Raw genomic sequence first — 16,470 nt, forward strand, 5'->3', positions numbered from 1 at the left:
AGATGTCACTACAAAAGAGCTTGTCCGCCTCTATTTTCACATGTCAGATACACTCTCTGTAGATACTTGGGAATGGGTTGACAATATGACATGGTCACAAGCAGAATAAATGTAGTTGAAAATGTCTGCATACAAGAAAGCAAAATTCTATTGGTTGCACAAAAACTGAGACAAGATGTAGGAGCCATACAATAATTAATCTCACTGACAAGCATCTTGATGAGGATAAAGTGAAGATTTTTGCTATGGGACTAAGTCCAAAATGCTGTCAAAAGTGGCTTACATCATCTCTGTGGAGCATGTTGTAACTTCAGTCCCACTGGAAGTATCAGAAGTGGTTCACTGCAAAACCCATAGACCACTTATTGAGGCACCAATACCAGGACCCAAATTCTCAGAGAAAGAATGAGTAGCACTGAGATATCTATTGGGAAAAAAACTGATTGTGCCAGCTGACAAGGGAAATACTATGGTCATAATGGCATGTGTGGACTGCAATAAGAAGATTTCTAAACTTGTGAATGATGTTGTCTACAGACAGATAGGTGTCAGTCTTATGAATAAAATCAAGAGGAGGACAATGATTCTTAACAATGAGTTAGGCTTGTCATGTTATGTCATTAAGGGCCTTACGAGGGAAACTCCTCATCACCCCCCCTCCCCCACCCCCCCCCCCCCCCTCCCTCCTTCAGATTTAGTGATACGTTGACCCATTGGACAGGCCATCAAAAACTGAGCACAGATTGAGCTTGGAAACGGGAAGAAGGTGTACTGAACTGTAGAAAAAAGAAGCAAAATAAAAACAGTGAAGAACCCAAATTTAGTGTGTGCAATATCGAGCAACATTAATAATAATAATAAAGATTTTATTGTCTTTAGGCCATTACAGCAATTGACAATGTCAAATGAAGATACAATTTATAATACAGTGTGATAAGGTATTGACTATTGAAATATTTTAGCTCATATTACAATAAATGTACAGTGGGTCATCTGTTTGATTACTGCATTTTACAGTTGAAGAATTCATTGATATCATAGAACGGGTGGGCAATAAACCATTCATGCAGTCTTTCTTTGAATGTATGTTCAGGAAGATCCTGTATAGCATGTGGCAGCTTATTAAATAGTTTGTGCCCTGTGACTTCATAGCTATTTATTGATTTTGATAATCTGTGGTAAGGCATGTATATGTGTTCGATGCTTCTTGTGTTGTAACAATGTACATTTTCTCTATGTTTCACATATTGTAAGTTCTTCTTCGTAAAGATTAAGACATTGTATATATAGAGGTTTATTACTGTCATAATTTTTTGTTTAGTAAATGAGGGTTTGCAGTGAGCCTTATGTGAAGAATTTGTAATTATCCTAACAGCTTTCTTCTGCAATAATAGGATGTCATGTATATGACTACAGTTACCCCACAGGATAATGCCATAGGATATTATACTTTGGAAAAATGCAAAATAAGATGATCTGATGTACGTTTCAGGTACACAATTTCTGAGTTGTCTTAATAAATAAATTACTCTAGATAGCTTACTACTAATATAGTTTACATGTTGGCCCCCAGGATAACTTTTCGTCTAAATAAACTTCCAGGAATTTAACAGAACTAGGGTCTTCAGATAGTGGCTTGTCTCTTAGAGTGAAGATTATCTGCTGAGTTTTATTTTCATTTAGCAGGAAACCATTTGCTCTGAACCAATATGTTGCATGACTGTTGTGTTGTGGTTATATGGTCATGGTGTTGGACTATGAAGGGGGGGGGGGGGGGTGGGAGAGCCAGGTTCAAATCTCACTCAGCCCCACTTCTTTTTTTTACAAAATTGTGAACTTTCAGTCCTGTCACTGATGTGTCCATTCGCTGTATTGAAATTTGTGTATGTGTTTGGTGCAATGTCAGTTTGCAACAGCGATATGTAACGAAGGGATCTCCAGATGCACATACCTTCTATTTGTTGTACATGGGTACCTCATATTATGCATCTTGTGCTATGTTTTGGACGGCTTGTCTCTTGAATTCCTTTGTTGTAACATAGTTCACACTCATTTATTTGTTTCACTATTCATCACATTTACTTGTGACTGTAATATATTCCTACCATGTGACTTGTATTCTGTGATGAATTATGACATCAGGTGAGATGTCACATAGACCTCTCACAGAAATAAGTACCACAAATAAATGGGTGAGAACTATGTTACAACAGAGGACTTCAAGAGTCAGAACTACAAAATGAAATGCAAGAGGCATAACATGTGATACCTGTGTATAGCTAATATGAGGTTCCTTCATTACATGTCACTGTTGCAAATGGACATTACATCATGGCACATACACCAATTAGAACACAGTGAACAGACACGTCAATGACTGGATAGAAAAGTCATAATTTTGTGGGGGCAAAAAAAGGAGGGAGAATGGAGGGAGATTTGAACCTGCATCTCCCCTTCACAGTCCAACTCTGTGACCATACACCATGTCTTTAATTGTGCTCAATCTTGCACACATTAAATTTGGACTGTTCACTATTTCTATTTTGCTTATTTTTTTCAACAGGAAGTATACCTTCTTCCCGTTTTCATGTTTGATCTGTGTTCAGTTTTTGATCAGCTATCCAATACGCCAACTTAGCACGAAATCTGAGGGGGGTGCAATGGGGAGTTTCCCTTGTTAAAACACACCAGACTAAAACAACCAAACACTGCCTCGAATATAATCATGAAATAAGGCATGAAAGACCACTATTATGCTGTAATTACCAAATTTTTGGGCAGCATAATAAAGATATTAGAAAACTATAATAAATGGGGTTTGATTTTCAATTTAAACAAGGCTTTGAGCCTGGCACTCAATTTGTTAAGATCTCACCAGCCATCACATCCACCAGAGCTGGCGAATGTTAAGAGAATTTGTGTTTCAGGAAATGTTAGTATGGTCCCTGATAAACAAGAGTATCAAAGGGCATAGTGGGCACTGGAAGTATAATTCAGCTGTGCGGGACCAACAATAGTACACAATTTGGCTAGAGTCCATGCAGCAAGTCAAATTATCAGCAAAACTTGCAGCACCCAAAGAAGCTGACTCGGTCTGTCATGAAAATATTGTGCATCAAATGAAAACAACAACTTGACTGTACATTCAGAAGCACACCATTAAACAGATTAACTTCATTTTTACATCTTTTGTCTACCCTCCACAAGCCACATGATGGTAAATTGTGAATGGTACATTAAATATCACTATCATTTCTCCACTTTCCTGTTCCTGTCACAAATCATGCATAGAAAGAGCAACAGTTCATACGCATTGTGTTTCTACATATATTGTCTTCACTCCACTAGCGACATTTTGGTGTGTGGGATTTACATTATATTTGTGTATCATTTCTCCCATTTTCTACTCCTGTCACAAACTGTGTACAGAAAGTGCAACTGTCCACATACTGTATATTAGTTAAATTTATTAAATTTTTCCAATAGTCACTTTGCAAGATATTTGTAGAAGAAAATAATATGTTGCTAGACTCTTATTTGAAATTACACTCTTAGAATGTTAATCAGAAACCTGTCAATGGTACGCAAATCTTTTCTGTAGCCTCTGTCACTCGATTTGTGTAAGCACCTACATAATGCTCATTTTCTTACAAAATAAGCTCCTGATGAAAAGTCTTGCTCTTCTTTGGGTCTTCTCTTTCTCCTTTATTATACTGATTAGGAATCCTCAAGAATCAGTTAAATAGTAGTTTTGTGAACAATCTGATTCATGGATGAATTATACAGTGCCATAAAAAATTAGTTAACCATTTAGAGGTTCCCAATTCACTCAGGATTTATTGCTGCAACAGTGCATGTGGAGTACATGAAATGATTACATTTACAGACCAGTAGCACAAGCGATTCTGCGGTTCTATCTTGTTATTGACCCATGCTGAAACATCTATATTAGTACATGGTGTAGCCTCCACGGGCGGAAATGCAGGTGTTGACTCTGTCATCCAGTTGATCATACAGATGGTGAATACCATCCTGGGATATCTTATACCATGCCTGCTTGACCTGTTCATGTAGTTCTGTAAGAGCTGTTGGTTGATAAGTCACTTTTCGTCCCATCATATCCCACATGTAGTTGGCTGGAGACAAGTCTATAGGTCATGCTGGCCAGGAAAGTTGCTGCATGTCTTGTAGAGCACATTGAGTTTCACTGGCAGTGTGTGGGTGAGCAATATCCTGTTGCAAGAACGGCAAACGAACCAGTCTAACAACATTCTGCATGTGCCAAGTGCTGGTTACTGTCCCATGCAGAAACACCAAAAGTGATGAGAGTTGTAGCTTATTGCACACTGGATCATAAGGCCTAGGGTGGGACCAGTGTGTCCTGGATGAATGCAATCTACGAAACTGCACCCACCAGGTGCATGTCATATGCGCAAACAACCATCAGTTGCACGCAGGCAGAATCTGCTTTCATCACTGAAGACCATGGCATACCATTCCATCTTCCAATTGATGCTATGATGGCACCAATCAAGTCATGCATGTCTACGCTGTGGCACGAGTCAACAGCGGGCTAGAGGTGTTCTTGCTCATAGTCCCACTACTAATAACCGGTTTGCACCACTTCATGTTGACGTGTCTGGGCTCACAGACCCTCTTGTCTGTGCTGTGATAGCTGTATGTTCTGCCCCTACTGCTCTGACAATATAATGATCCTGGTGGGGATCTAGTGCTACGTGGACATCCAGAACCTCGTCTACTGGTGTGAGAATGTTCATGTGACCACTGACACCAGCTGACAAGGCAATTCTTTGAAAGGACCATCCTGTCCCTTGGTTGGCTACAATTTGACCCCTTAGCTGGCTGCCAGGAGCAAGAGTGCATGGTTGCCTGCTTGCTTCATACGTTTGTGCCACTCTGAGCCTTCTGGCTGTGAGCATTCCCTATTAAATGCTAGACACAGATGACACTCAGGTAGCTATGCCACTATGCCATCTGTTGTTGGATGATGTTGAAACCATTATCAGTACATTTACTATCCCCCAGGTGCCACATGCTGTCGTCGAATCAGTACCAGGAGTACCAATTTTTTCCGGCAGTGTATTTTCGCAGGATTATTCCAGTGAATTACATTTTAGCATTTGTCTTCACTGTAGGTAGTGCTCTGGATCCATATTCATAGACATTTAACGTTTATTACTATTTGCTTGATCATGAATTGTGCAGTCAAAAAATAATGGGTTTCATGTTGTTTTTTATGCATGGTATGTTACATTTTTTTATGTCAAAGGTCAACTGTTAATCCATCCTCTTCAGATCTTCCTGCATTCCAGTGCAGTTTTCTAGCTTGACAGCTAAGCTACCTATATGCAGCATCATCAGTGAATGGCTTCATGTAGCTTCTATTGTTATCTACCAATCCATTTATTTACATAGTAAACAGCCAAGCCATTCACCTCAAATATCTGTTTTCACTCAGATGAACTGTGGGAATGTCTTCACTCAGTGACATATGATGTGTTGTTATAGCTGCATTACAGAGATGTGAGTGTCAACTTTGCTTTCTGAAATAGGAGTATCATAATTTTGCTGTTAGTATCATAGGTAAAAAGTCAAATTTAACCACATTTTACTCGCAAAAATATGATATGTAATTTCAGAGAAGCTACAATATTCAGAATTTAGGAGTTATCTGTTGTCATATGTGGAAGTTTGTGTTTTCATATGGAACTGTCATGTTTGTTCGACGATGTTCTCCAGTTTAATGCAGCTAAGAGAATCTGATCACAATGTAGAACAATATATGGTTTAATTTAAAATTGATGCTAATTGCACTTGGCTACATGTGGTGGGACTGACACACAGTTCTTTTTATTTATTTATGTTGCCTATATTATATGCAGTGATGAATATACATCATTTACTAAGCATCTAGTAAATTAAGAGTTTTTTACAACAATATTCTAGTCCTATTTCATGGTAAATTACAATTTTTTAATGTTTTTATGCTACTTATATATATAATTAACATTTATTTTTGATACACTATTTGCATTGCAGTTTGTCTTACAATTTAAAAGTAGTGAATGCATTAATATGACAATAACAGTTTTCTGTCAAATAAGTTTTGAAATATTTTTCGAAAACAGTGTTACTATATATCTCTCAAGCATGAAGGTAGTTTTTCTTGGATGTTTGGTCCTGTTTACGATGGCAGTGTTTTGTATTTTATGGTGTTGTGTATGGGTTCACAGAAGAGGTCAGGTTTCTGTGTTTTCTGGTTGTGCTGTGTCTTGTTATCATGTTTATTGGGAGTGTATTTGAATTTTGTCCAACACAGGAACTTGTATAGGATTATGTTGGGTAGTGTTAGGATCTGAGGAGCTTTAAATTCTGGCCTACATGATTCTCTCCACTCAAGGTTGGCTATCATTCTTATTGCTCTTTCTTACAGTTTGAATATTCTATTACTGTTTGTTTGTGAGGCACCTTGCCATAAATTATGACCGAGCGAGGTGGCACAATGGTTAGACACTGGACTCGCATTTGGAAGGACGATGGTTCAATCCCGCGTCCGGCCACCCTGATTTAGGTTTTCCGTGATTTCCCTAAATCACTCCAGGCAAATGCCGGGATGGTTCCTCTGAAAGGGCACGGCCGACTTCCTTCCCCATCCTTCCCTAATCCGATGAGACCAATGACCACGCTGTCTGGTCTTCCCCAAACCAACCAACCAACCATAAATTATACCACAACTTAAATGTTGAATGGACTAGTGCATAGTATATCAAAAAAATGCTCAGATGTGTGTGAAATCTTATGGGACTTAACTGCTAAGGTCATCAGTCCCTAAGCTGATACACTACTTAACCTAAATTATCCTAAGGACAAACACACACACCCATGCCCAAGGGAGGACTCGAACCTCCACCGGGATTAGCCGCACAGTCCATGACTGCAGCGCCTTAGACCGCTCGGCTAATCCCATGTGGCATAGTATATCATTGTCATAATATTTGTTTGTTTTAGGTAGCTGAGTTGATGCAGTATATATAGGTTTGTGTTGATTTTACCACTTATGCATTCAACAGTGTTCATTTTCATCCATTATTATTCCAAGGAATTTAATATACTTGGAGTTTTCAGCTATGCACTCATCTATGCAAATGTTGATATCATCACTGTGAAGGTTCTTTAGTTTGAAATTTACGTAGAGTGTTTTTATAATGTTGTTATGCAAATTTAATTCAGTAAATCTTTGAATTGCATTATTTGCTTCCAAGTTGTCTTTTATTTCTAGATTTTCTGTGTCTTTGTCCATGAACAGCAGAGTTGTGTCATCTGTGTAAGTAACTATCTTGCCATGCTTAATGATGTTTGGGATGTGATTGTTCTATAAAATGAAAATCAATGGACCAAGAATTGATCCCTGTGACACAGAGGAGAGGAGAGTTGTCACTTGAGATCATATTTTCTCGCCTGTTGTTTCTGTATATTGTCTCCTGTTTGTCAGATATGATAGGATCGAGTCTCCTTCTCCCCTCCTAATATTTCTGTTAAAGTTATGTGGTCTACCTAGTCAAATACCTTTGATAGATATACAAATGCTCCTACACATTTACTTATAGAGTTCAAGTTGATAGTGACATTCTCAATGAGACTTATGACCACATCTTTGGTGCATTTATCCTTAAGGAAGCCAAACTGCATCAGAAATACAATGTATCTCTGTGTATAAGCTCATTCAAATATTTTTGGTAATATAACTGATATAAGAGCTATAGGTCTATAATTTTCTGGTTCATCTTCATTTTCATTTTTGTATATTGGTCTTATCAATGCGGCCTTTAGGCAGTCGGAAAAAATTCCTCCCAGGAGTGATGTGTTAATTAATAGTGTAAGAGGTTTCTTGAGTTTCTGCATACGGTATTTAATTTCTATAGATGATATTTCATCAGTTCTACAACATTTAGTTTGTTTTACGATTTATATTATCGATATTGTTTCTTCTTCTGTCACTGGAAGCAGCACCACAGTTTTTCATGGTGGCTAATAAATGTTTTCCTATGTGTTATTGTATTTAGTATTTGTTTTTTTTTTCTTTTAGTTTTTAGTCCACTTTTGCCAAATGGATGTTGAAGAGATTTATGATATTATTCTGTTCTTCTTTAGCTCTTTTTTGCTGATCATAAACTGCATTTTGCTTTGTTCCTGTGAGTTTGATGGTGTATGATTTGTGTTTACGAGAGTTGCCCAGAAAGTAATGCATGTCATTTTCTTTTTCTCAGGAAAAAACAACGCTATGAATGCCGAAAATTGTATATTATTTGACATCTCCTGAGTGAGCGTGACAAGTTTCCGTCACTCCCAACAGATAGTGTAGCTACAGGACAATTTCAAACTGGCTTCTGTAGGTGATGTACGTTACAAGCAATGTGCCGTAATCGAATTTCTCATTGCAGAATTTCTCATTGGAGAATATTCACAAACACTTGTGCAAAGTCTGTGGATCGTCTGCTGTTGAGAGAAGTACAGTTAATTGCTCCACAATTTGCAGCGGTCGGTGAGACCATCCATGGTTGTCACACCTGACATGTTGCAGCGAGCTGATGTTGTCATTTGCAGGGACAGATGCATTATGGCATGGGAGTTGGTGCTGCATCTGCCAATCAGTATAGGAAGTGTGGACACAGTTATCTGCGTTCTTTGTTATTCGAAAGTGTGTGCAAGATAGGTCCCGTGGTGTCTAACGGTAGATCACAAATTGCACAGAAAAAACATTTTGAATCTGAGGGGGAGGGCTTCTTGTCCCGGATTGTGACTGGTGATGAAACCTGGGTTCACCATTTTGGCACCATTTTTGGCCCAAAATATAACGACAGTTGATGGAATGGCACCATTCGCACTCCGAACAAAAGAAAAAATTCAAAGCAACTACTTCTGTCAGTAAGATGATGACCACAGGGCTGTGAAGGTATGATTCTCATTGATGTGGTGCCAAGAGGTGGTACCATTAATTCAGAAGTGTATGTCAGCACATTAACAAGACTCAAGACACTCTTCTGGTGACTTCGGCGTCACAACCCATAAGATGTTTTGGTACAACTTGATAGCACTCGGCCCCACACAAGCCTGAGGACTGCTGAACATATTGAAAAGCAGGGTTGGACAGTGTTACCCCATCCATCCTACAGCCCTGGCCTAGCCCCCTCATATTTCCACTTGTTTGAGCCTTTAAAGGATGCCAATCGTGGGAGACATTTTGAGGATGATGAGGAGGTGGTTCTCACAGAGAAGGATTGGTAATGGCAGGATGTACACAATCTTGTTTTGCACTAGACGAAGGCTATAGTGTAGGATGGAGATTACATGGAAAAATAGGATGTGTAGATAAAATACCATTCTTTCATGTGTGTAATTCTCATTGTGTGCTATAAAGAATTGTTGAAGAAGAAAATGTGGTGCGTTACTTTCTGGACAACCCTTGTATAAAGGACCAACAGTCCTTGCTTTTATTGTCAGCACTACTGATATAAGTTTTTGCAGCTTCTTGTCTGGCTGCAGTACTTTGGAATGTATATTTTTTAATATTTTTTGTAATATTCTTTAAAGTTCTCATCATTGCCAATTTTGTGTATCCTATGCCTTTTTTCTGGCCTCTAGAGACTAAAATACCTTTTGCTATCCATTTTTATGTTTATTTGTGGTTTTGGTATTAGTCGTTTTTAGTGAGTATATTATATTCAGATAGTGGGAAAATGTATTTATAAAATGTCTCTTTTTATAATCCAGTGGAGACTCTGTTCCCAGTGTTTCCCATGATTCTTTTTTAAGTTTGTTCACTAAGGCTTCATTTTTCCCATTTTCTGATACATTTGTTGTGCGGTGATATGATTTAAGCATATTTGGCTTGTATCATGGTCTGGCAGAGCTGTTTCTATGACTTCACTTTTGCACTGAAAGTCATATGGATTTGTGAATATGTGATGTATTTGTGTACAGGTGTTTGCAGTTATTTGTGCTGGATTTGATTTTGCACTGTTTAAGCCATACATTTTCATTGTGTTAAGAAGTTCCGTACTGTTATTATGTTTAGGTCACATGGTAGTATAAGTGCACGGCTTTTCCTTGTAAGAGTTCTCCACAGCTTTTGATGAGTGTCCATACATTCATTTGGTGTTCTGTAGATGTTTAGGATCTACAGTGAGGAACTACTTAAATTAATGTTTTGGCATCTTACTTCTACCACATTTTCAGTATTATATTTTTTATTTAAGTCAAGACTGTTTGGCTCTGAGCACTATGGGACTTAACTTCTGAGGTCATCAGTCCCCTAAAACTTAGAACTACTTAAGCCTAACTAACCTAAGGACATCACACACATCCATGTCCGAGGCAGGATTCGAACCTGTGACCGTAGCAGTTGCGCAGTTCCAGACTGTAGCGCTTAGAACCGCTCGGCCACACCGGCCGGCAAGACTGTTTATGTAGTTTCTCTTGATGTTGTTATGAGTTACTATTGCAGCTTCTGCACACTTGCTATTCTATTTACATGAGCTAGAAATTACATTATAATTTGCTACTGTAAAATTTAAAATTTCATGCTCATTGAAATTCCATGTTCTGTCAGAGCTACAAGGTGTACAACTTTGCTTTTTGCCTTTGCCAATAAGTGGCGACAACGGTATGTAGCGGTTGAAACAAACATATCACAGATGTCAGGCAATTAGCTTGGACCTCGGTCAACATAACCTCATTCAGACATTAGTCAATTTGTGTCTGCATCATAGAGTTGTTCTTGATTGAAAGCCTAATTATCATCAATTGCGGGAGGTGTTACTGTTTTGTTCCAATATGAAGAAAACAGCGGCCGAGTCTCATCAAATGCTCTCAAGTACATATGGTAAGGATGCTATTAGTAAAATAACATGTCTTGAGTGGTTTCAACACTTCAAAAATGGTGATTTCAATGTCGAAGGCCGGCATAGTTATGGAAGAGAGAATGTTTTCGAAGATGCACAATTGGAGACATTGCTGAGTGAAGACTCACACCAATCTCAAGAAGAATTGGCATGATTAGTGGGAGTGACACAGCAAGCCATTTCAAAATGTCTCAAGGCTATGGGCATGATTCAGAAAGAAGGAACTTGGGTCCCGTGTGAGCTGAAACCAAGAGACGTTGAACGGTGTTTGTGTGTTTGTGAACAGTTGCTTCAGAGGCAAAAACGGAAGGGATTTCTGCATTTCATTGTGATTGGGGACAAAAAATGGGTTCATTACGATAACCCTAAATACAATGGGGATATCCTGGCCATGCTTCCACGTTGATGGCCAAACCGAATATTCACGGCTCCAAGATCATGCTCTGCATTTGGTGGGACCAGCTCAGTGTCATGTACTATGAGGTGTTAAAACCAAGTGAAATGATCCCAGTTGCTCATTATCAAATGCAATTAATGCATTTGAACAGAGTATTAAAGGACAAATGGCCACAATGCAGCGAGAGGCATGATAAAGTGATTTTGCAGCACGGCAACGCTTGACCCCCATGTTGCAAAAGAGGTCAAAACGCACTTGGAAACATTAAAATGGAAGTCCTACCCCACCCACCATATTCTCCAGATATTGATCCCTCTGAGTATCACCTGTTTAGATCAATGTCTCATGGCTTGGCTGACCAACACTTCCAATATCATGAAGAAGTCACAAATTGGATTGATTCATGGATTGCTTCAAAAGATGACCAATTTTTTTAATGCAGTATTCACACACTGCCCAAAAGATGAGAGAAAGTAGTGGCCAGCAATGGAAAATACTTTGAATGATACATGTGTAACCAATTTGTTTCATTAACGCCTCAAATGCTGGGGAAAAAAATGGCAGAAGCAAAGTCGTACACCTTATAGAATATCTGGAGTTCACTCATCTTTGTTTCTGATTAAGGTTCCTCATTTTTGATGTATTGTATGTTCTGGTGGATTATTTTTATATTTGAATGCCCTGATTCTTTCTTTGTGGTTTTCTTATGTTCTATTTCATTGTTTCTCTTAATTGTAGGGGTCAGGTTTACTAGTCTTTTCATCCCCATCATCCCATATTAGTTTCCCTTATTTCTAATGATTTTACATATATCTGTAAACATTCTACTGAGCATTACAAACTCCAGTCTGTTTAAATTTATTCTGTCCTTTACTAGGCTGTATTCACACAGAAATTTGTTTTGGACTGTGAAGATAGCCTCAAGAGGATCATATTGCTCATTGGTAGCGCAGCTTAGTTTTGAGATATATTTGTCTCTCACATGCTGCTTCTTAATGAGTATGTTCCAACATGTTCAAAAACACCTTTGTAATCCATTTTTGTTTGGATCTGGTTCTGTAGGTGCATGTTTTGAATTTGCCATATTTTTAAAAAGTTCTCTGAGTTGTTGCCTTCTAATTTCAGGTCACACACTGTTTTTGCAGTTGGGGCACCAATATTTTTCTACAGGGAGTTGTCAATTATTAGAAACTTATTTTCATTCTCTTGCATGGTCGTAGTCTTTCCTTTCTTTTACTGTACATGACCAATTTGCATTTATATTTACCTGCAGATTTTTGACTTGTTTGGTTTATTGTGACATAATTGGAGATACTGGATTTGTCATTGTTTTTGTAGTTTGTATGCTCACATGTATTTTTGCGGTCCTTATTTCTGTTTGATGGATTTAAGATTCATTGAGCTGTTTTTCTTGAATTAGTGTATCATTTTCCTTCTTTGTACTTAATGATTCAGTTTTTAACGCCTCTGTCATTTTGCAGCAATGTTATAATCTTGTTGTGTTTTGGTTTGATGTGTATGACACACACAGGACTGCTTCTTTTTTTCTCATATTGGTTTGTCCTTTTCTTTATTTGTAGGTTGTGTATACATGATTAGTATTAACATTAATGACCACATATTTTTAGTCTCACCCATCCATCTAGACTTAAAAATTAGAAATTTATTTTTTATGCTTGGCTTGTTGCAGGCGTGCCACTTACCATCTGCATAACATTTCAGTGCCCTTCCAATAACAATTTACTGCAAATCCGTTGAATCATCATTCTCGCTGGACACTGACTAGAGTGTATCTTACTACCCTCTTTGTATCCCTTCTTCATTCCCTGTAAAGTATTACAATTTCTAACAGTGGAAAATACAGGATAGAATGTAACAGTATTATGGAAAGGATAGTTGCTACTCACCATATAGCAGAGATGCTGAGTCACAGATAGGCAGAACAAAAAGACCATCAGAAAATGAGCTTTTGGCTAACAACGCCTTTGTCAAAAACAGACAACAGACACACACACACACACTCTCACTCAAATGAACTCACACACACACACATGGCCATGTCATCATGTGTGTGTCAGTTGTGTGTGTGTGTGTGTGTGTGTGTGTGTGTGTGTGTGTGTGTGTGCGCGCGCGTGTGCGTGTGCGTGTGTGTGCCTGTTGTCTATTTTTGACAAAGGCCTTGTTGGCCGAAAGATCATTTTGTGACAGTCTTTTTGCCATACCTATCTGCAGCTGAGCATCTCTGCTATATGGTGAGTAGCAGCTATCCTTCTCATAATTTATTTTTTCCCTTGGTTTAAGAAAGACTTAAATGTAACATTTTTCTATATTTGTGTAGGAAATCATGAACCTCTGCATAAGATAGCATTTAGTTCTATACATATAACAGATAAATCCTAAGTTCCAGGTACTTAAATTTTTCCAAACCTACTTATCAAAATTTTGGACAGTGAAACACAGTAGCGTTCATCACTAATACTAATAGCACAAATTACTGTAATTTCTTTTGACAATTTAAGTTCACATCAATATTTCTATGATTGAAATGGCTTTTACAACAGATTATACACTCCTGGAAATGGAAAAAAGAACACATTGACACCGGTGTGTCAGACCCACCATACTTGCTCCGGACACTGCGAGAGGGCTGTACAAGCAATGATCACACGCATGGCACAGCGGACACACCAGGAACCGCGGTGTTGGCCGTCGAATGGCGCTAGCTGCGCAGCATTTGTGCACCGCCGCCGTCAGTGTCAGCCAGTTTGCCGTGGCATACGGAGCTCCATCGCAGTCTTTAACACTGGTAGCATGCCGCGACAGTGTGGACGTGAACCGTATGTGCAGGTGACGGACTTTGAGCGAGGGCATATAGTGGGCATGCGGGAGGCCGGGTGGACGTACCGCCGAATTGCTCAACACGTGGGGCGTGAGGTCTCCACAGTACATCGATGTTGTCGCCAGTGGTCGGCGGAAGGTGCACATGCCCGTCGACCTGGGACCGGACCGCAGCAACGCACGGATGCACGCCAAGACCGTAGGATCCTACGCAGTGCTGTGGGGGACCGCACCGCCACTTCCCAGCAAATTAGGGACACTGTTGCTCGTGGGGTATCGGCGAGGACCATTCGCAACCGTCTCCATGAAGCTGGGCTACGGTCCCGCACACCGTTAGGCCGTCTTCCGCTCACGCCCCAACATCGTGCAGCCCGCCTCCAGTGGTGTCGCGACAGGCGTGAATGGAGGGACGAATGGAGACATGTCATCTTCAGCGATGAGAGTCGCTTCTGCCTTGGTGCCAATGATGGTCGTATGCGTGTTTGGCGCCGTGCAGGTGAGCGCCACAATCAGGACTGCATACGACCGAGGCACACAGGGCCAACACCCGGCATCATGGTGTGGGGAGCGATCTCCTACACTGGCCGTACACCACTGGTGATCGTCGAGGGGACACTGAATAGTGCACGGTACATCCAAACCGTCATCGAACCCATCATTCTACCATTCCTAGACCGGCAAGGGAACTTGCTGTTCCAACAGGACAATGCACGTCCGCATGTATCCCGTGCCACCCAACGTGCTCTAGAAGGTGTAAGTCAACTACCCTGGCCAGCAAGATCTCCGGATCTGTCCCCCATTGAGCATGTTTGGGACTGGATGAAGCGTCGTCTCACGCGGTCTGCACGTCCAGCACGAACGCTGGTCCAACTGAGGCGCCAGGTGGAAATGGCATGGCAAGCCGTTCCACAGGACTACATCCAGCATCTCTACGATCGTCTCCATGGGAGAATAGCAGCCTGCATTGCTGCGAAAGGTGGATATACACTGTACTAGTGCCGACATTGTGCATGCTCTGTTGCCTGTGTCTATGTGCCTGTGGTTCTGTCAGTGTGATCATGTGATGTATCTGACCCCAGGAATGTGTCAATAAAGTTTCCCCTTCCAGGGACAATGAATTCACGGTGTTCTTATTTCAATTTCCAGGAGTGTATGTCTTTACTTCCACCGGTATCTCTTTGCTACTTTCCAAACTTCACAGAAGTTTTCCTGTATACCTTGTGGGACCAGCTCTCCTGAATCCACCAGTATCTCTCTGCTACTTTCCAAACTTCACAGAAGTTCTCCTGTTACCTTGTGGGACGAGCATTGCTAACAGAAAGGATATTGTGGAGAATTTGCTTGACCATAGCCTATTGCAGCATGCGAAGAGAAAAACTTGCCTTCCATTTTTATCTAGTTAGACATGTCATATTCACAGAAAAAGTTGTCTGTTAAATGTATTTTTGTTGTGAATGATAAATTTTTCAAACACTATTTTCAAATAATAAATTCATTGAAAAAATTGCATGAATGTTTCAGATATGCCTGCTACGCCAGATGTGATACTTAAGCACAGTTTAACCAACTATAAACAGTTCAAAGTTTAATAATTTTGAATAGGACTACTGAGTGTCATATATGAAATGCACACAGATATCAAATTTTTATCATGAAAGTTAAAATGTAATCATCCATAGAACATTTATGGAATATGAAAAGAATTTAAAGTAATCTTGTGTGTTGTGTTGCTGATATATTATCTTTGATCAGCTGTTAGTAAACTGTGGTCTATACATTCTTAGTTTAAGTTGCAATAAGTTATGTTGTCGGGTATATCATAGAAGCACAGTTGTGGTTAAAGCATGTAAGGATCCACATCCTAATAAATAAATAAACCAGTTTGGCATATTTAAAATATTTTATTTCATATCAAGTGCAGTTATCTGGCTTGGAAAACCAAATGTAGAATTCTGTCTTCTAATTTTTTGTCTGAAAGATGAACAACTCAAGAACTATATTTTTGCCATTGGGAGTGTCTTACACCATTTAATCTCTACAAAAACAATCAATTCATTATACTGAAATAAAAATGACATAAAGTTTAATGATATCTGCTTAGAACTACATTCAGGACATCATCACTTATGGATAAGAAACATGTATTTGAATATAGTCCTTGGTGCTGTTGTAATACAAAATTGTGAATTTATATCTACAGAGTGTTTCTGACACAAGGTACCAACTGTCAGAGATTGTGGAGAAGGCAAATATATTAATTTGAGAGGACAAACTTGGTCACATTTGTCACATGGAAACGCAGAGAAACCATTG

General features: G+C 39.4%; 1 protein-coding gene across 1 annotated transcript in view; it reads left to right on the forward strand.

The window, feature by feature from the left end:
- The window catches only part of LOC124776986 (xanthine dehydrogenase-like), a 437,142-nt gene extending 421,315 nt beyond the window's left edge, over positions 1–15,827 (forward strand). Inside the window, exon 27 of the mRNA XM_047252231.1 lies at positions 15,679–15,827. Coding sequence (XP_047108187.1) covers positions 15,679–15,746 — 68 coding nt within the window. The 3' untranslated portion in view covers positions 15,747–15,827. The remainder of the gene's footprint in view (positions 1–15,678) is intronic.
- The last annotated feature ends 643 nt before the right edge of the window (positions 15,828–16,470 follow it).

The sequence above is a fragment of the Schistocerca piceifrons genome, chromosome 2 (assembly GCF_021461385.2).
Source record: "Schistocerca piceifrons isolate TAMUIC-IGC-003096 chromosome 2, iqSchPice1.1, whole genome shotgun sequence".
In the NCBI taxonomy this organism is placed as follows: Eukaryota; Metazoa; Arthropoda; class Insecta; order Orthoptera; family Acrididae; genus Schistocerca; species Schistocerca piceifrons.